At 46.0% G+C, this 20,467-nt stretch overlaps 1 protein-coding gene across 5 annotated transcripts in view; it reads left to right on the top strand.

Moving 5' to 3' along the window:
- Positions 1-6,623: 6,623 nt before the first annotated feature.
- The window catches only part of MAGIX (MAGI family member, X-linked), a 32,448-nt gene continuing 18,604 nt past the window's right edge, over positions 6,624-20,467 (top strand). The window contains exons 1-4 of one of the 5 annotated variants that reach the window (XM_081894125.1): positions 6,624-6,853; positions 12,109-12,284; positions 12,407-12,483; positions 16,171-16,716. In XM_081894125.1, the coding sequence (XP_081750251.1) occupies positions 12,220-12,284; positions 12,407-12,483; positions 16,171-16,716 (688 nt within the window). In that variant the 5' untranslated portion in view covers positions 6,624-6,853; positions 12,109-12,219. Of the gene's footprint in view, positions 6,854-7,524; positions 7,642-9,036; positions 9,150-12,108; positions 12,285-12,406; positions 12,484-16,170; positions 16,717-20,467 lie in introns of those variants that run through there. The other 4 variants (XM_081894126.1, XM_081894127.1, XM_081894124.1 and 1 more) reach the window with 4 other exon arrangements.

Genomic DNA, 20,467 nt, shown 5'->3' with positions numbered 1-20,467 from the left:
TTGCTTGCCCCCAAAACTCTCACATCTCCCCCCCCCCAAGTTATTGGACCTGTTGTGTGACTGTAATGTTACAGTCTGGAAGCCAATGTGGTTTCCTCCAGAGGGTGTTGGGACTCCTACGCCTGGTTCTGGTTTGGAGGGACCCAAAGACTCTTGTGGCAATGTAAATACTAAGCCTTTGTGAACTTAAGACTGCTTCCCTCTGATGACAAGTTCCCAGTTCCTTATTCAACACACAGCTACATTATTATATCATCTAGATAGCTCAGTTGATTGGTAGGTAAAGGTAAAGGACCCCTGGACAGTTAAGTCCAGTCAAAGGCGACTATGGGGTTGTGGCGCTCAGCATGCTTTCAGGTTGAGGGAGCTGGCGTTTGTCCACAGACAGCTTTCCGGGTCATGTGGCCAGCACGAATAAACCACTTCTGGCACAACAGAACACCATGACGGAAACCAGAGCACACGGAAACGCTGTTTACCTTCCCACCACAGCGGTACCTATTTATCTACTTGCAGTGGCGCGCTTTCGAACTGCTAGGTAGGCAGGAGCTGGGACCGAGCAACAGGAACTCACCCCATTGTGCGGATTTGAACCGCCAACCTTCTGATTGGCAAGCGCAAGAGGCTCAGTGGTTTAGACCACAGCACCACCCACATCCCTTGGTTGGAGCATGGTGCTGATTCTGCCAAGGTTGAAAGTTTGATCCCTATAAGGGATAGCTGCATATTCCTACATCGCAGAGGGTTGGACTAATGCAATTCTCAACCTGTGGGTCCCCAGATGTTGTTGGACTACAACTCCCATCATCCCTGAGCTCTGGCCTTGCTAGCTAGGGGTGATTGGAGTTGTAGTTCAACAACATCTGGGGACCCACAGGTTGAGAAAGGCTGGTAGATGATCCTTAGGCTCTCTTCAACTCTATGATTCTGCCCTATGGGCAGCTTGAACAAGGAGCTGAAATTTATGTGTGTTGGTATTTTGTGTTTTATAATTGGGTTATAAGGAAAAGAATAGATACGGTAAAATAAAAAGGTGAATTCCCTGGAAGCCTAAATCCAGGTTTGGGGCAAGTACTCTTTGGTGAGAGAGCCCCTGCAGAAATTTAAAATCACAAAACATGAAGCAAAATAAAGCATGGAACTATAGACTGCTAGTCCTTTAAAATAGCCTCTTCTAAGTTGCTTCCAAAATTCCCCACTTCCCTTAGCATAGAAAGAGACCACGAGTTTGGTAAGTTAAAAATGGTTTACTTACAAACAAATCAAAGGTCAGATTCAAGTGCTTTTCCATACAGCAGTAACAAAAGGCAGGCAGCATGACTTAGCTTCAAAATGGTAAATATTTCTAAAACAATTGTATAGAAACACAAGGCTTGCTTAAGCTACACAGTTGAAGCTTGGAATATCCAGTTTAGATATCTTACTGGTAGGGTTCACATAGTGGAAAAGAAAGAGAACAAATAGTTTGGCAATGCTTCCTTCCGAGATGAGGGGGTGTAACCTAGCTAAGTCTGGCAGGACAGCTTACTCTATGGTCTTAACCCCTCGTGCATTAATCAGAGTTAAGCCATGGTTTTCCCAGTATAGTTAAAGCCATGGTTTTCTCAGTAGTGATGTATGGAAGTGAGAGCTGGACCATAAAGAAGGCTGATCGCCAAAGAATTGATGCTTTTGAATTATGGTGCTGGAGGAGACTCTTGAGAGTCCCATGGACTGCAAGAAGATCAAACTTCTCCATTCTGAAGGAAATCAGCCCAGAGTGTTCACTGGAAGGACAGAACCTGAAGCTGAGGCTCCAAGGCTTTGGCCACCTCATGAGAAGAGAAGACTCCCTGGAAAAGACATTGATGTTGGGAAAGATGGAGGGCACAAGGAGAAGGGGACGACAGAGGACGAGATGGTTGGACAGTGTTCTCAAAGATACCAGCATGAGTTTGACCAAACTGCGGGAGGCAATGGAAGACAGGAGTGCCTGGCGTGCTCTGGTCCATGGAGTCACGAAGAGTCGGACACGACTAAACGACTAAACAACAACAAAAGGAAAAGCGGGACATTGCAGCATCAAATCAGAATCTGGGACGGCTTCTCTAAATCAGGGACGTCTTTCGAAAATAAGGACACTTGGAGGGTCTGCCAGCCCCATTCCTATGCCTCAGAGGATCTCATGAGGCTGTGCTTCCTAGAAAACAGCGGTCAACACCAAAGGGCAACACCAAAGAAGAGCAAAGATGAGGGCCAGGAGTCCCAGGGAAACACCCCTGTCAATGTAGGGACATCTCTGTTACTGAGACCATACTTAAAAGCTGTGTCCAGTGAAGTCAACCTGCTGGTGCAAGAAATTATGCCTGTGCAACATGTTCTCTCCCCTGTTGCCTCCCCCCAATTTGCAGATTCCCCCTGGCCCTTGAACTTGCAGATTCCGCCCAACAGGATGCCTTTGAATCTGCAAGTTCAATGGTCAGGGAGGCCCCATAGCAAATGGGTATAGCCAGGGGTGGCAGCTGCACCCCCTCCAAATCAAAGAAATAAACAAAAATACTTAACTAACTGACCAATTGTGTCACAGATAACTTGATTCTGCCCCCCTAAAACATAAAGCTTGCCCCTCCAATAAATCCTGGCTACGCCCATGTACAGGGATGCGGGTGGCGCTGTGGGCTTGCCGATCAGAAGGTCGGTGGTTCGAATCCCAGCGACGGGGTGAGCTCCCATTGTTCGGTCCCTGCTCCTGCCAACCTAGCAGTTCAAAAGCACGTCAAAGTGCAAGTAGATAAATAGGTACCACTCCGGTGGTAAGGTACACGGCGTTTCCGTGCGCTGCTCTGGTTTGCCAGAAGCGGCTTAGTCATGCTGGCCACATGACCCGGAACCTGTACGCCGGCTCCCTCGGCCAATAGAGCGAGATGAGCGCCGCAACCCCAGAGTCGGCCACGACTGGACCTAATGGTCAGGGGTCCCTTTACCTTTACGCCTATGTACACAACACTTAAATTTAATTTTGTTGCAAGAATCTTTGTTAAGCCGCTTTGAGAGCCTTTGGGGGATACAATGGAGGATGCAACTCTCCCTTCCACAAGAAGGCTCTCCTCCCAAGGCAAACAAGAGAGAGCTTTCGGGTGCCAGTCCCTAGAATAGAGGCTTCACCTCTTTTCCAATGGACTCTTGACTACGCTACCAATTGGAGTTATTCCTATGGGAAGCTTGAGAAAAATAAGTACATTGACTGTGGGTGATATGGTCACCTTAACGCTCTTATTAATATCGTCCGTAAAACAGTCACAGTTGGGTTTATTATATTCAAAACAATTACAGTGGTACCTCGGATTAAGTACTTAATTTGTTCCGGAGGTCCGTTCTTAACCTGAAACTGTTCTTAACCTAAAGCACCACTTTAGCTAATGGGGCCTCCTGCTGCCGCCGCGCCGCCAGAACACGATTTCTGTTCTCACCCTGAGGCAAAGTTTTTAACCCAAGGTATTATTTCTGGGTTAGCGGAGTCTGTAACCTGAAGCATATGTAACCCGAGGTACCACTGTACTGTACAGTACTGTACTTCCTTGTCAGTGGCTGCAATCTCAGATCAAGATGCAGAGCTTTGCTGCCTCTTGCTGGGCAAATGAGAGCATGGCATTCTGATGGAGGCAAAGGCCTTTCTACACAGAGCTCACTTAGTAACACTCAAAGGGTCACACCATCTCAAAATTCATTTTTGGGGTAGGAACCACACAAAGTTTCTAATGACCAAGTGACGTGCTGTTTCCCCCTGAGCTAAAATCTGCTTTCCAACTAATACCAAAGACTTTCTAAATTGGTTATATGTGCATTTGCCATATCATGTCTTGGGGTTTATCCCATCTCCCCCTATCTCTTCACCCCTACTCTGGTTGGCTGTGAGGGATCTTAGGAGGAATGGGGGGCCTCTTACCACTGTCCCCCAACATCTGCCATGAAGCAGATGTCTAAATTTGCCTAATGAAGGGACATTTTATAATGCTTGGTGGACCTATTTAAAAAAAAGTTTTTTAGCAAAATTGACTGGAAAAATTAGGGGAGTGTCAAACCAGAAGATTTATAGGGAATGGAAAATATCTGAACAATATTTAAAATCGTACTGTATGAACAGTAAGATACTTGCAGAAATAGAGCGATACTGGTAAGCAAGAATTACATAAAATATAATATTGGATTATACACACACACACACACAATGGTACCTTGGGTCAAGAACTTAATTCGTTCTGGAGGTCCATTCTTAACCTGAAACTGTTCTTAACCTGAAGCACCACTTTAGCTAACGGGGCCTCCCGCTGCTGCCGCATGATTTCTGTTCTCATCCTGAAGCAAAGTTCTTAACTCGAGGTACTATTTCTGGGTTAGTGGAGTCTGTAACCTGAAGCATTTGTAACCTGAGGTACCACTGCAATATGAATCTGTTAAAGGAATACAGATAATATAAGTAGTATAATGAGAATTATTGGAAGTTATATATTTTAATTTGTCATGTAAGTGTAATATATTGTATTTGTTTGTGTTTATTTATTTATGTTTTCGTATTTTATTGTTTCTAGCCATTTGTAGTGTTTTCTGTTTTGTAATGTAATTCATGTATATTTGTCTATGTGAAAATTAATAAAGAATTTCTTTTTTTTAAAAAAAGCTTTAAAAATGTGATCCAAATGCATACATTGATACAGAAAATTTTGAAGGTTAATGTTCAACTGAAACCAGAACTCCTGCTGGGATTAATTAGTCCTGCTGGGACAAATAGTTATACAACTAGAAAAAAAGTATAAAAGATTACTGCAATATATGATCACAGTGGCGAGACTCTTTTATGCATAAAGATGGAAGGACTTATTATTACCTACTAGGGAAGAATGGTTACTGAAATTAATGGATTTGGCTGTGATGGCAAAGCTGACATGTTTAATTAGAGAAAAATCATTGCTGACATTTATTAATTATTGGAAGCCCCTTATGGACTTCTTAAGTAAAAAGAAAAATGAGGTTGTAGTATTTGGGTTTAAAGTCTGAAAAAAGGTTGGTTTATGGAAAGTAGGAGAGTTTGATGCTATTATGGAGCAAGGGGTTTGCATATATTTATAAGGCTGATAGATGGGGAATTGCAAGTCTTTTCTTTCTCTTTTCTTTTATTCCTTTTTATTTATTTTCTTTCTTTTAGTTCAGGCTGCCTCAACCTCGGCCATCCATATATTTTGAGACTACAATTCCCATCATCCCTGACCACTGGTCCTGCTAGCTAGGGATCATGGGAGTTGTAGGCCAAAAACATCTGGAGGGCCGAGGTTGAGGAAGCCTGTTTTAGTTTTTATGTTTAAAAATGTTTGGTATTTGATGTTAACTTTTGTATACTGCTTTTTCCTTGTTGGTTCTTCATGCGTTGATAAAAATAACTTTCAGTGAAGAAGAAAAAAGATCATTCATCCTGATTTCTTTGTTTCCCATTATTTGTGCTTTCCACACTTTTCAGTCCATTTCCCCCTTCACTTTTCACATTGCAAAAAGTCCATTTTTAAAACAGTGGATTTTTCATGCTAATATGGCAGAGTTCTTTAATCCCCATTAACTGCACAAACCTAAAGATCTGGTCACTTGAAGCCCTCCTGCAAAATAGTGATATATACTTCCTTTAAAAAAAATTATTTTATTTTATTAAAATATAAAACACATACATATACATTTACACAATACACGTACACACACACACTACCTAATTTCCATAACAAAAAACATACTGTACCTACATTACTCTATGCCACAACTGCTGCTCGAATTTTACTAGCTAAAAAGTGGAAAACGCAAGAATTACCAACTGTGGAAGAATGGCAGATGAAGATGATGGATTTTGCGGACCTAGCCGACCTGACTGGAAGAGTCCGTGACCAGAAGGAGGAGGAGTATCAGGAAGAATGGACAAAATTTAATGATTATTTAAAGTTGTTAAGTTAAACTAATTGGAAATAGCTTGCATGTATTTGATTGGCTTAGGATTTTATATAAGTTAAGTGATGAATTAATATGTTTAATTTAGAATTGAAAAGATATAAGGATGTTAAATGATTAAGTTTATAAGAACTCTGATTTGGAAAACCATTAAAAGGACATGCAATGAAATTCAACCAAGGGAAAGCGAGGAAGTCACTTAACAATGTTAATAAGTGTAATTTTAATAAGGTTATGATGTTTGTTTGTTTATAATTTTGTGAAAATCAATAAAAAGATTTTTGGAAAAATAATAATAATAACCTTGCCGCCGTAGCTGCATACATAAATATTGCTCTGATCCTTCCTGTCCTTTACTTCCACCAAGCATCACAAAGCAACCCACGCAACGCGGGTCTGGGAAGCACGAAATTAATTCTTGCTCGTACCCAAGAAAGCGTTTGCAACTCGAGGCCGCTGCTCACGACGCGCCCCCTAGAGGCGAGAAGACGCGCTGCAGCGACGGGGAGGGATGCGCGCAGGGTGCGGGTGGGGGGGCTCCTGTCCCACAGCCTTGCGGATTATCCTCTGCTGCGCTCTGCCATTGGCCAGCGTCTCTGTCTGTCTCTCTCTCCCCCGCCCCCCCCCCGCCCTCCGCATCACTTTCTGCCGGGCAGGAGCAGGAGGAGGGTAGCAATTCGCGTTGCCTTGGCAACGGCCCATGGTCCCTCCTCTTGCTAACTGCTGCTATTTCGGGCAGCATCAGCATCAAGGTTGCTCCTAACCTCCTTGGCTCTGGCTGCTGCTGCTGCTGCCGCTGCTTGGCAGGGCCCGCCTGGGAGGTTAGGGGAGCCGAGGCCGGGGGCTGCTGCGAGCCAGAACAGCGCTGGCGGCGGGGGCATCCACAGAGGTAAGGAAAGGGCGCCCCCTCCTCGCTTCTCTTCCCCCAGCATGGCGATGATGGATGGAGGATCAGCCCTTCTAATAGGATTCCCGGGTCTACTCTGCAGGGGTGGGGAGGGAAGGGGTAGCGGGAGGACGAGGAGAAGATAAGTAGCCGGCCTGTAGTGCAGTGGGTTAAAGTTGGTTGGGGGGTTGGGGGGAGGGGGGAGAACCAGGTGGCTGCCTGCGGGGAGGGTGACGGATGGAGATAGGCTGGATGGGGGTGGCTGTTCATGGGAGGGAAGGGATGAGAGCCGGCAGGGGCGGGGAGGCGGGGGCAGGTGAGTGGATGATGTCAAGAGATGGATAGGACCTGACAGCCGGGCCGGGGAGGGGTGCTGGGGACGAGCAGAGAAGGATGTGACAGGCCAGCGAGGAGACGGGTGACTCGTTGGGTGCTGAGTGGAAGTGACAGGGCACTTTCCGGCGGCGGGTTCAGTGGGCAGCAACCCCCCACCCCCACGAAACCACCTGCTTAGTACCTGCTGCAACCCCACTAACCAACAAGGGGGTTAACTAGGCAGACAGCTCTGGGTGGAGAGTGGGGGGTGGGGGTGAGATTAGCCTGGACCTTTGCTCCAGGAGCATGGCCTTGATTCAGGTAAGGAGCAGATCCTGACACGGAGTGATGCTGGGATTTCCCACTCCATATCCTAGGATTCTTTAACTGCTGATCCTGGAACAAGGGAAAGAGAGGGGCTGTGATTTTTCAGCAGAGCATTCGCTCCCTGTTTCCATCCTTCCACCTGACTAAAGGTAAAGGGACCCCTCACCATTAGGTCCAGTCATGGCTGACTCTGGAGTTGCACGCTCATCTCGCTTTATTGGCCGAGGGAGCCGGCGTACAGCTTCCGGGTCATGTGGCCAGCAGGACTAAGCCACTTCTGGCGAACCAGAGCAGCGCATGGAAACGCCGTTTACCTTCCCGCCAGAGCGGTACCTATTTATCTACTTGCACTTTTGACGTGCTTTCGAACTGCTAGGGTGGCAGGAGCAGGGACCGAGCAACGGGCGCTCCCCTCATCATGGGGATTCGAACCGCTGACCTTCTGATCGGCAAGTCCTAGGCTCTGTGGTTTAACCCGCATCGCCACCCGTGTCATGACTAGTTAGGTGCTGTTTCCTTTCCTTGGGTCTCCTGGGATCAGACTGCTTTCTAGAGTGTTCACCTTATAAATTCTGACAGGAACCCCTTCCTTTTGCAGAGGTCTCAGGACCCAGCAGTAAAACTCTTTCTCCCCTCTCCACTTCCCCCAAAACAATTGACTCAGTTCTGAAAAGGGACCAGTGATGTTTGCCCTTCGCATGATGATATATGACTCAAGAGGATGAAATCCAAATTCACTGTGGTGGTCTTGCAGGAGATGGTCTTTCTCTCTGAGCTCTCACCATACATTTGAAGTGCATTTAAATCGCACACACCCAAAAAACCATGGGAACTGGGTACTGGGAATTGTAGCTCTGTGAGGGGCGATCTACGTTTCCCAGGATTCTTGGGGGGGTGTACATAGGTGATCAGCCAGTAAAATGGCAGATGTAGCACAGCACTGGTGAGAAGACATGCATGTTGAGACAAAATATTATTAGATGTAGTGTTGGAACTGATTGTTGTAGTTGCCAGTAAAGAAAGAGATTTGCGATCTTAGAATCACTGTAAAACTGATAACATTCAAGATACTGCAGTATTTGCTGTCAGAACCTCAGAGAGAATCTTAGAAATCAGGTATCAGCGCAGATATTATCCCATGGGTTCTAGAGACAGAAAACAAGTGAATTTGCATGTTATTGTTGTTTTACATGAATCAGCTATGTGGGGGTTTAATGCCCATTTTGCATCAAGCATACTCTGGCCTCAGGCAGGCTTTCTAGTAACACATAACTCTTGAGCAAGCATTCTGCAGAGTAGTTCACACAGCTCTACTTTATGGAGGATTCAAAATGGGCATTTAAATTTCAAATGGTCCAGTCTTAGTGGTTCAACAATAGGTTTAATCTTATAAATTTAATAATATTAGCCTATGAATAATTCCCATGCATTCTCAGTAATCCTTACAACAGCCTTGTCCAGTAAAATAGTGTCATTATTATTCTCAAACTGCCAGTGGGGTGGTACTTAACTGTGTTTTATGGCAGAGGTGACACCTGAGCAAAATATTTCCGGGATCCGGGCTCTGTCTCATGGCCACACATGAGCTCTCTCAGAAGGTGATCTAACCAAAGATACTATCTACTACTGAGCATGCTCTAGGATGATTCAAAAAGAGGTAGTAAGCCATTCAGAAAATATTATTGTCATATTGTATAAAACACAGCATGTTTTCTCTCTCATACTATATGTACTTTTACCATTTTAAATACTCCCAATTCCCTTCACACAAAAACCGTATCCATTGGAATATTGGCTTCTCTCTGACATGCTAACTTTCAGTGTGCAGGGTTGAGAATTATTTCAGTGAGAGAGCAGTCCAGTCCTGACAAAAGTTTCCTACTTGACTCTGCTGATTGTACGGCCCCTTTCAGATGTTATTTCAGATGCGTAAAGGTAAAGGGACCCCTGACCATTAGGTCTAGTCGTGACCGACTCTGGGGTTGCGGCACTCATCTCGCTTTATTGGCCGAGGGAGCTGGCGTACAGCTTCTGGGTCATGTGGCCAGCATGACTAAGCCGCTTCTGGCAAACCAGAGCAGCGCACGGAAACGCCGTTTACCTTCCCGCCAGAGCGGTACCTATTTATCTACTTGCACTTTGATGTGCTTTCGAACTGCTATGTTGGCAGGAGCAGGGACTGAGCAATGGGAGCTCACCACGTCGCGGGGACTTGAACCACCAACCTTCTGATCGGCAAGTCCTAGGCTCTGTGGATTAACCCACAGTGCCACCTGCGTCCCTCGATTTTAATGCGCAGAGAGGGGGAAAGTGAGATTGTGTGTACTCAGCTGTGCCACACTTTTCACAGGGCACTTCCAAATACCCTGTTTATTGAGTATTCATCCTGATTTGTTTACAGGGCGATTTGACAACACCCGCTATTTCATGAACAGTCTTTCTGGGTTTTTTGTGGGGAGGTTAGATGAGGGGGTCTCAAAACCTCTGAAGCAGTAACAGTGATAATGGCTCTGCAATTTGCCCCACCCCCAAAACAACTTGGGGAAATATAAGAAAAATGAGATAATAGTGCCTCTGCACTGGCCTTCCTGCACCAACAGCTTTGGAACAATTCCTGCTGTGTGACATGCAGCATAAACAAAAAAGGATTTCCACATCTCCTCCTTACCCTTCTATTCAAGGAATGCTCTTCTCTTGTTGCTGCCTGCTCAGTGTTCAAAATTAGCCAGGTGCCAGGTGTATTTCGCACTTGACTATCGGCCATTGGAACCAAGTGAATATTCCTGGGTGCCAGGAGGGCGCCTGACATCTCCACCATCTGGAGATCCTTGGATCTGGACTGTTTTCACACACTAATACCCCATCCTGTCAAATTCTATCCGTTATATTTTAGCCGCACAATTGGAATGAATTTCTGGGGGAAAACGCTTTTTCTGTGCAGCCTGTGTAGGAGCAGTCACTGTTAAGAAAAAGGGGTTGATATATATGTCAACTGTCATTGGATCAATTAACTTTTCTTCTTTAAGTGCTCAAAGCTCTTAACCGAGCTCAAGATTGTCATCTGAACTAGCCAGATGTTTAACTGATAATCACAATCAGACCATCATTTGAAAAATAAGACTTCAGAGCCATCTTGCCCCAAAATGGCAACTAGACATTCTGTTTTGGCAGCTACAACCTTGGTTTAAGGAGACATTTGGCGCCTACCTTATATATCTGAGTTTCTAACACTGTGTCTGCTGCATGTGGCAGCAAACAAAACAAACATAGCAGCAATGGGTTTCATTTCTTCCTGCAACCCCACCTTTTCAAAACGTCCATCAGGCAGCTGCCTGCCACATGGTTGACAGGCAGCAAATGTACCAACAGGCAGTTGCCATGCTTGCCCCTGACACACACCCCACACTTTTTTTTAAAAAAAAAGTAGTTTCTGACCTACCACTTCATGTGACTGGCAGAGAGCAAAACAAAACAAGCAGAGCAGCAAAAGGATGGCTCCTGCGCTTCACACCCATTTTCCAAAAACTGCTCCAGGGACAGGACTGCTGCTTGCTCCACAAGGCCAGCAGGCAGCAAAGCAAAGAGGAAGCAAACAGGCTGCAGCACTTCTTCTCCCTCTGCTTTTTAAAAAAGTCCCCTCCCATGGACAAGAAAGCTTCTCCCCTTTTCAATAAGCCCTTCCATGTACATTTTCTTTTTCATGGTTTGATTCATTTTTTCTGAAACACTTTACAGTTGGGTTGATTTTACTGAGCGGAGTAATTTCAGGTTTCGTTTGTAATTGTTTATATTTGTGATATAAGGTAATGTAACGATACCAGTCTGATATGATTTCTTTTTTGTGCTCTTCGGCTATCTCAATCCCAGTTTTGTTGGTAATAACCTTGTCATGTTGCAAACAAACAAATAAGCCATACCTTTCACTTCTCTGAAGGAAGAGGACAGGGCAAGAACCTCCTCATATTCCCTTTGGGTACAGAGGGGATTCGTTCAGGAGAGTGTGTCACCAGGCTAGGCACAGACCACCTGCTTTATAGGGCAGCCTGTCAGGGGCTTGAGAATCCCCCTCTTCCCCCTGCTTTTCTGTGGTTGCACAAACAAGAGCAGAACTCAAGGCGGGAATATCAAGCACTTGGCGGTCAGGAGAAGGTGTTCCCACAAGCACACATTTGAAGCTGGACTAGCCAGAACCTCTCTTTTATGGGGCCTTTCAGTGCTCTCTGGGCCATGGGGACTCCACGCCACACCATCTTTCCCCAGCCACACTGCTTGGTGACATCCTCCTTGAGTGCTTTTTGTCGAACGACCCTTGCTTGCAACTTCCAAAGGTGGAATTTATACTCATTGCTCTGCCCATTTTTGCCTCTGGCCCTTTACACAACCAACGTGCGGCCTCGGAGATCGTACCAAAGGGAAGGTGGCCCTCCAGCTGTAAAAGGTTCCCCGCCCTCTGATGTTATGGCTCTCACTGGGTGGTTTTCAGCTAAGCAGGCCTATTGGGGTTAAGGCGCCTCAATCACATTTATTTCAGTGGGTCTAGTCTGAGTAAAAACTTAGTCAATGCACAAACCATCCTGGAATCTGAGCTGTATGTCAACATTTGTGTCTCTGCGCAGGACAAAGTGAGGCAACCTCTGGGCACCCTACGCAGCTCCCCTATTGGATGTGGGGGACTGAGCTTGGGTCCCCGAAGTGAGATCCCTGGCTGCGCTGACTGTGGGGCAGTCATGGGGGGTGCTGGCCCCCATGTCCACGACTGGGGTTCAGAGAGGATCGAGCCCTGTGGCATCAGGTCAGTCCAATGCGCTACTCGTCCTCCGCCTGAGAGGGCTGATCAACTGAAGTGGGGAGCGAGGGAATGGAGGAGTCTGCCTTCCTGAGAAATGCTCACCTCTCTTGTCCTCCTTCCAAAAGCTGCAGCACAAGACAAAGCCCCCAGGTGACTTGTGAGGCTCGTGTTCCTGCAACAGAGACCACCTCAGCTGCAGGAGGTGAGTGTGGAGGGATTTTGGGGTGTTGTTATAAATAGGACGCCCTACGGTGGGGGTTGCAATTGGCAATTGATTTTAATGGGGTCCTTTTCAGCCCATAAGTGCAGAATGGTCAGCAATATTGGCTCTCTAAGACCCCATATGCATTGTACATTTAAAGCAACATTATAGCACTTTAAACAGTAATGGCTTCCTCCAAAGCAACCTGGAAACTGCACTTTCTTAAGGGTGCTAGGAGACCATTATTCCCCTCACAGAGATACAGTTACCAGAGTGGGGTAACAGTCAATCCCTCCTTTGTAGGAAACTCTGGAATTTGTTGCTCTCTGAGGGGAATAGGAATCGCCTAAAATTTCTCAGCACTCTTAGCAAACTACAACTCGCAGGGTTCTTTGTGGGAAGCCATGATTGTTTGAAGTGATATGATAACAGACCCTCCGAGTGTCCCTCTTTTTCCAGGGACATCCCTGATTTAGAGAAGCCGTCCCGGTTTCCGATTTGATCCCAGAATATCTCACTTTTCCTTAGGATGTCCCTATTTTCATCGGAGAAATGTTGGAGGTTTCCCAGCCCCCGAACCATCTGAAGGCAATCCTGTATAGGGAAGGGTTTTTTAAATGTTTGATGTTTTATTATATTTTTATATATGTTGGAAGCTGCCCAGAGTATCTGGGGCAACCCAGTCAGATGTGTGGGGTATAAATAGTAAAAATTTCATAATGGAATGGGACGTCCCTATTTTCATCGGAGAAATGTTGGAGGGTTTGTGATACTGCTTTGAATGTGATAGTGCAGATGGGGCCTTTTCCCACTCAAACCAAGATGGAGGCAAAGGACTGTATTCCCTCCACCTTGCAGGCTTTGGTAGAGCTCTTCCTTTTGAACCCGGGTCTGCAAAGTAGGACCTGTGTGTGAGAAACAAAATCCTTTCTTGGGACTTGCTCCTCCTAATATATTTTAAATCGAGGAGTGAGCTTTGTTTTGTTTTTGATTCTTTTGTTTTTTGGGGGGTTATCGCTTGTTTTTCCCCTCTGCGTGTTTTATTTGTTTTTGGGGGGGTTGCGGTTTTTTTGGGGGGGGGAGTCTAAGCATTGCCAGTTTTTCTTCTGTGAAATGGGTATGTCTGTGGTGCCCACAACCATTTCTTGGATTTTGGGTCCCTGTCCCCCCAAAGGCTGAGTGAGGACCTCTGCTTGAGGGCCTTCTCTTTACCATTTCCTTGTATCTTGGCTTGCATGTGATGATGAGGAGCTGAGGTGATTTAAGGAAGGGCACTGCCAAAGCCACTTCTGCTGCCCAAGCTGAAAGGAAGGACTTAGAATCCCTCACCTGCCTCTCAGCTTGGGAGAACATCAGAGCCTACTCTAGGAACCAGAAGTAAAGTGGATTGCAGGGGGTGGAGATTTGTCCCCTGTGTTTCCTGTTGCTGATCCCTGAGTTAGAGTTTGTGTGAATGCCACCATCAAGTCATGCTAGCAGGAGAACCTACTCTCCTCCAGTTGAAGCATTCTTGTCAATAACGGGTTGCCTGTGGCGAACAAGAATTCCCTGAAGCCTTTAGAAAAGACCGTGCACACACTTTTAAATCCATGGCAGGTTTTTTTCCTCCAATAATTCTGGGCCCTCTAGTTTAACCTCACAGGAGTTACAGTCCCAGCGACCTTTAACAAGCTATTCCCAGAATTCTTTGAGGGAAAGAATGTGCTTCAAACGTCCACCAAGCCTTTGGACATCAGATATGACAGGCAGGCTAGGGAGACATTTTGAGGACTTGTGCGCAGGGCTGTGCCAGGGCTGAACTTTGCTGTATGTTCCAAAACGTAGCACCGCCGTTCCTGCCCAGCTTCACCAAACGAAGCACTGTAGGGCTTTCTTAAGAACATGTGCCCATTGCACATGCTGCAACGTGACCTCCTTGTCAGAGCTGTGGCGGTTTCTCCTATCCTTGCAAAGTTTGTACACCCCAAATGTAATGGCCAGAATTGCAGCCTCTCTCCTGAAACACAGGCAAAAAGAGAGAGAAGCCTGAAACATTGAAAGTTTCATCTTGTGGAATAAAACCCATGCTTTTTGACTTAAAAAATATTTTTCTGGCAGTAGAGTCAAGACCAGGCATGGGCAAACTCGGCCCTCCAGATGTTTTGAGACTACAATCCCCATCATCTCTTATCATGAAGGGACCGGGCACCCCCAAATTTCAGTCCCAAGGCCGTGCACACTGCATGGCACCCACAGCCCCGGGCACCCATGGTGGCAAGGCCAAGCTGGCACTCCTGTGTAGAAGAATCATATCTGTTTGTTACAACACAGCACAACTACCGTATTTTTCGCTCTATAAGACGCACCAGACCACAAGTTTTTGGAGGAGGAAAACAAGGAAAAAAAATATTCTGAATCTCAGAAGCCAGAACAGCAAGAGGAATCGCTGCACAGTGAAAGCAGCAATCCCTCTTGCTGTTCTGGCTTCTGTGATACCTGCGCAGCCTGCCTTCGCTCCATAAGACGCATACACATTTCCCCTTACTTTTTAGAAGGGAAAAGTGAGTCTTATAGAGCAAAAAATACGGTACATTCCACATTATTTAGGATTACCTGGAACAGTTCCTTCGTAGCCACAAATACGGCAATGTGTTGCAGTCCCAAAGCAGTGCCCTCAAGCCTACCCCCAGGGGAAAATCACAACACCTCATCTTCAACTGTGGTCATGTCTGATGCTCCTGAGAAAGGATTAAAAATGTCCAAGGTCTTTGTGGCAAGGGGAGAACTTCTCTGAACCCAAAGGGCCCCAATGAGATATCGGAGTAGGAAATCATGATATACCTGTTACCAATGTATCCAATTCTGTTTTGCAGTCAATGGGTATCTTGGCTCCTGCAACTGCTCCAAGCAGACGATTCCAGAATATTAGTCCTTCTAAATGTATGAATGGCTAGTTTATAACGAGTTTATGGCCTTGCATTCCATAGCAATGCCTCATCTTGCCTAGAGCTGAAATGGGTATTTGAAATTCACTGAAATTTCCAATTTCACCATTTTTACATGTGCATTTGGAATGTGACATAGTGCCTCTGAATTAGAACTGTTTAGATTTGCTGGCATCTCTTGGTGCTTTTGGCAGGCATTTCTTTGTTTATTTACACATATATACTTCGTTAAAACCAGCTCCACTAGATTATTAAAGCCGCTCATTACATACATCCATAATACAGTATAAAGAAATACGAAACCACATAAGCTGTCAGCTGTCAAATACTTAACACCACAGCATGCCATCTATCAAATGTTATTAAATACTAAATACCATTACATGTCACTTACCAGATACAATCAGATACTAAATACTATTGCTTGCCAACCATCAAATACTAAATCCCATTGCTTATTAGCTGTTAAATATTATTGACTACTAAAAAAAATTAAAAATGTTGCATGCCAGTTATTAAATGAAGTACTAAATACCATTACATGTCACCTAGTTCCAAATAATACCAAGCAGCGTCAAATATCATAGGACGTCAAATGCAGATATCAAATATCGGGTGACTTGTTTGGCAAATGAATATTTGACTAGATTTCTGCAGAATCTGGAAGAGATTTTGTATGGCGGAAAATTTGTTTCAGCCCTAATCTTGGCTCTGAAAGGTACTGTCTTGCTGCCTCTCTTTTATTTTCCTTCCACCTTTTCAGTGAATGTCGTAGTAGTGGTGGACGGGAACTGCATCCTGCAATATACCCATCGCCAGTCACCTTGCTCCTGCCTTTCTGATGGGGAGCCTCTCCTGTCCCGACGCCCTCCACCAACGTACGGGGCTGTGCCCCCCAGCCCCACTGTCCCCAGGGGTCCAGCCTGCGGCCAAGAAGCTGGCCCGCCCCCATCCCGCAGGACCCGTGGACTCAGCGTCCGCTGTTGCACCAAAGCCTGCCTGGGCGACGAAGAGGAACATGCCGAGCGGCACCTCCATCGGGGGCCACCCTGCAGCCGCCTCACCCCAGTGCCCTTGCCCTGCAGCCCCTCTGGCCCGTGGTTTGGAGTGGGGTCTCTCAGTGGGGGCAGGCCGGGGGCTCGGGTGGTGAAGATCTGGGACCGACAGCGATGCCCCTTGCTGGAGGAAGGGGATGTCATTGCAAAGGTGAACGGGGCTGACGTGCGGGACCTGAGCCCGGGAGAAGTGGAGAGTGTCTTGCAGGAGCATACACGGACAGGAGATGTGATCCTTCTGGTGGAAAGGAAAGGTGAGCCATGACAGCAGGCAGGGCCACCCTGAGGTTTTGTCACAGCCCAGGGCAGATTCAAGTTTCCCACCATCCTCCCTCATCTTATCCACCTGCTGGGCATCTTGCTTCGCAACATTAGCGCATGAATGGCCAAGGGTTCGCCAGGATTATATTGGTTTGCCAATTCCAACAGCTCCTATAGCAATGCTGTGCTTGTAACCCGTTGGAAATCGATAAAAAAAATCAGACTGTCTCGCCAGACTGGTGCATGCACTAGTTATCTCTCGCTTGGACTACTGCAATGCGCTCTCTGTGGGGCTACCTTTGAAGGTGACCCAGAAACTACAACTAATCCAGAATGTGGCAGCTAGACTGGTGACTGGGAGCGGCCACCAAGACCATATAACACTGGTCTTGAAAGACCTACTCTGGCTCTCAGTACATTTCCGAGCACAATTCAAAGTCTTAGTGCTGACCTTGAAAGCCCTAAACAGCCTCAATCCAGTATACCTGAAGGAGCGTCTCCACCTCCATTGTTCTGTCCAGACCCTGAGGTCCAGTGCAGAGGGTCTTCTGGCGGTTCCCTCGCTGCGAGAAGCCAAGTTACAGGGAACCAGGCAGAGGGTCTTCTCGGTAGGGGCAGCCACCCTGTGGAACACCCTCCCACCAGATGTCAAAGAGAAAAATAACTACCAAACTTTTAGAAGACATCTGAAGCCAGCCCTGTTTAGGGAAGCTTTTAATGTTTAATAGGTTAAAGGTAAAGGTAAAGGTACCCCTGCCCGTACGGGCCAGTCTTGACAGACTCTGGGGTTGTGCGCCCATCTCACTTAAGAGGCCAGGGGCCAGCGCTGTCCGGAGACACTTCCGGGTCACATGGCCAGTGTGACATCGCTGCTCTGGCGAGCCAGAGCTGCACACGGAAACGCCGTTTACCTTCCCGCTGGTAAGCGGTCCCTATTTATCTACTTGCACCCGGAGGTGCTTTCGAACTGCTAGGTTGGCAGGCGCTGGGACAGAGCAGCGGGAGCGCACCCCGCAGCAGGGATTCGAACCGCCGACCTTTCGATCAGCAAGTCCTAGGCGCTGAGGCTTTAACCCACAGCGCCACCTGTGTCCCCCACTCCTAAGTGCAAGTAGATAAATAGGTACCGCTTTCTAGCGGGTAGGTAAACGGCGTTTCCGTGTGCTGCGCTGGCGCCGGCTCGCCAGAGCAACTTCGTCATGCTGGCCACATGACCCGGAAGTGTCTCCGGACAGCGCTGGCCCCCGGCCTCTTAAGTGAGATGAGTGCACAACCCTAGAGTCGGACACGACTGGCCCGTACGGGCAGGGGTACCTTTACCTTTACCTTTAGGTTACTGTATTTTAGTGTTTTGTTGGCAGCCGCCCAGAGTGGCTGGGGAAACCCAGCCAGATGGGCGGGGTATAAATAATAAATTATTAATAATAATAAATAATAATAAATTTTATTTATATCCCACCTTCCTCAGCCAAAGCCGGGCTCAGGGCACCTAACAAAAATAAAATAGTACAACATTCTAAAATCATTTCATTATAATGTGTGGGGTATAATAGTAAAATAGTAAAATTATCATTATGGAATGGGACATCCCTATTTCCATCAGAGTAATGTTGGAGGGTGTGAGTGCCACGGTATTATCTCCTCTCTCCCCTCCCCCAGTAGCAAATTCATGGCAGATGTTGACGGCAGATGCACTGGGTTGAAAGACCTGTTACTCAGGACTCTCAAGCAGGTATACGGTTGTTTAAGTGTGAAAAACCAGGGCTGACCCAAAACATGTTGCTGCCCAAAGCATAGCAGCAAATAGCGCCCTTCCCATTGCACCCCCAGCCCTCCAAGTCAAAGTGTATAATACCCAACGCAAGCTAAGTTAAAGATAAAAATGCAATGATAATACATTAGGAGATAATGAGTGGAGATGGTTTCGTTTGCAAGCTGACAGAACGATTGCACTGACTGAACAATCAGAAGAACGCAATGTTAAATTCTCTCGAAATGTACTTCCTGAGACGTTCACCCAGTGGCGTAGCGTGGGTTGTCAGCACCCGGGGCAAGGCAAGTAATTTGCACCCCCTAACCCGTGGATTTGCGCCCCCTAACCCGTGGATTTGCACCCCCTAACCCTAACCCCCAGATGTTGCGCCCGGTGCGGCCGCCCCCCCCTGCACCCCCCACGCTACGCCACTGCGTTCACCTCACTCCGTCAAATGGTTGAGCTTGCCCTACAAACAACCAAATGATCTTTAACAAAAAAAAGAACCCCAAACTTTTATCCACGGAGTGAAGCGGGGAATCAGAATGCTTTCTTACAATAAAGAGGGATCACATATACAAACATTCCAGTCATAAATCCTTCTCAGGCCAAATCCTGCGTACCCTATTTTTCAACACAAGCCATAAGCCCATCGGGATGGGGCAGGGCAGGTGGTTAGGTATGTGGTATTATTATTATTATTATTATTATTATTATTATTATTGAAGTGCTGATTTCATGAATTTTTTTATTTTATTTTATAGATTTGCTATGTTTACTTTTTTGTTTTGATATCATATTTGGCCATTGATGAAGACCTTTGTGCCAAAATGCGCTTGGTTTATGTTGCAATTTAATGTCCAGGATTTGGTCTGTTAAGGATTTGTTATTGGAGTGTTTAAGTAGGCACATCTATTGTGATTTGTGTTTAGCGTATTTATAGCAAAAAGCCGCCATGTAAATCCTGCACTTGCAGTCTGTGGTTTAGAAAGTATGAGGCCCTTAGCCTCAAACACCATCTTAGCATAGGAATAACAATACAGTACCAGCTTGCTGTAATGCTTGCAGAGATATTCTCTCTGTAAGTGCTATAAAAATGCTTTATTTGTGTATACAGGCAGCAGAGATCAGATCCAATATTTGATTGTAAGGCATCTTAATTTGATTGTGAGCGTTGACCTCACAGGCTTGTGGGAAAGGTGGGGCATAGATGTGGGAAATAAATAAACAGCTTGCCTGTGGCACTTGCACCATCTCATTCCATGCACTAATCGCAATCGCAACCAATAGTGATTTCTGAAGGAGGCTCACATTTTCCCAGGTACAAAGTAGTAAATGCTCAGGAAATGAGATAGCCCCAAAGTAGCACCTCGAAAGAAAGATGTGCAGCGAGACCAATGAGAATTTGCTGGGCAAAAAAACCAAAAACCATCATCATCATCTGATTATACAGAAAGCAGTGCGAATTTTTTTTTCTTAACTGAAATTCAGCAAATCTAAAAATGCTGACTTCAACATCTGATTCCCTCCCTCCAATCAACATTTGAATTTCAAACTCAATTTTTTACATCAACATTTGCAATTTAACTGTTTTGCTTAGCGTGTATGTGTTTTTTAACCTATGGAAGGATGGGATTTTTTTCCACGCTTGGGTAAATAAATGAATTATTTTAGTACAAAATGTATTAAATGCCACTGCACACCAACTGTTAGATACTGTCAGATATTGATTGGTACATGTAAGATACTGTCAAAGCGCTGTCTCTTCCTGCATGTCAGCTGCCAAATACTGACAGATACTGTAAGTCTGACAGCTACTGAAAAGATCACTGGATTATGAACGCTAATGTGGAATATCAAATATCCAGTGAACGTGCACACATGCAGAGGGCTGTGATCTGAACAGGCATGAAGTCATAAACTTTGCTGAGGCAAGCCTGGGTCTGGTCACTGTTAGATGGATTTAGATGAGTAGGAGAGGATATTCTATT

The sequence above is a fragment of the Podarcis melisellensis genome, assembly GCF_964234715.1.
Source record: "Podarcis melisellensis genome assembly, chromosome: 17".
Classification (NCBI taxonomy): Eukaryota; Metazoa; Chordata; class Lepidosauria; order Squamata; family Lacertidae; genus Podarcis; species Podarcis melisellensis.
The sequence above is the reverse complement of the archived record's forward strand: the minus strand, read 5'-3'. Positions and strand labels throughout refer to the sequence as shown.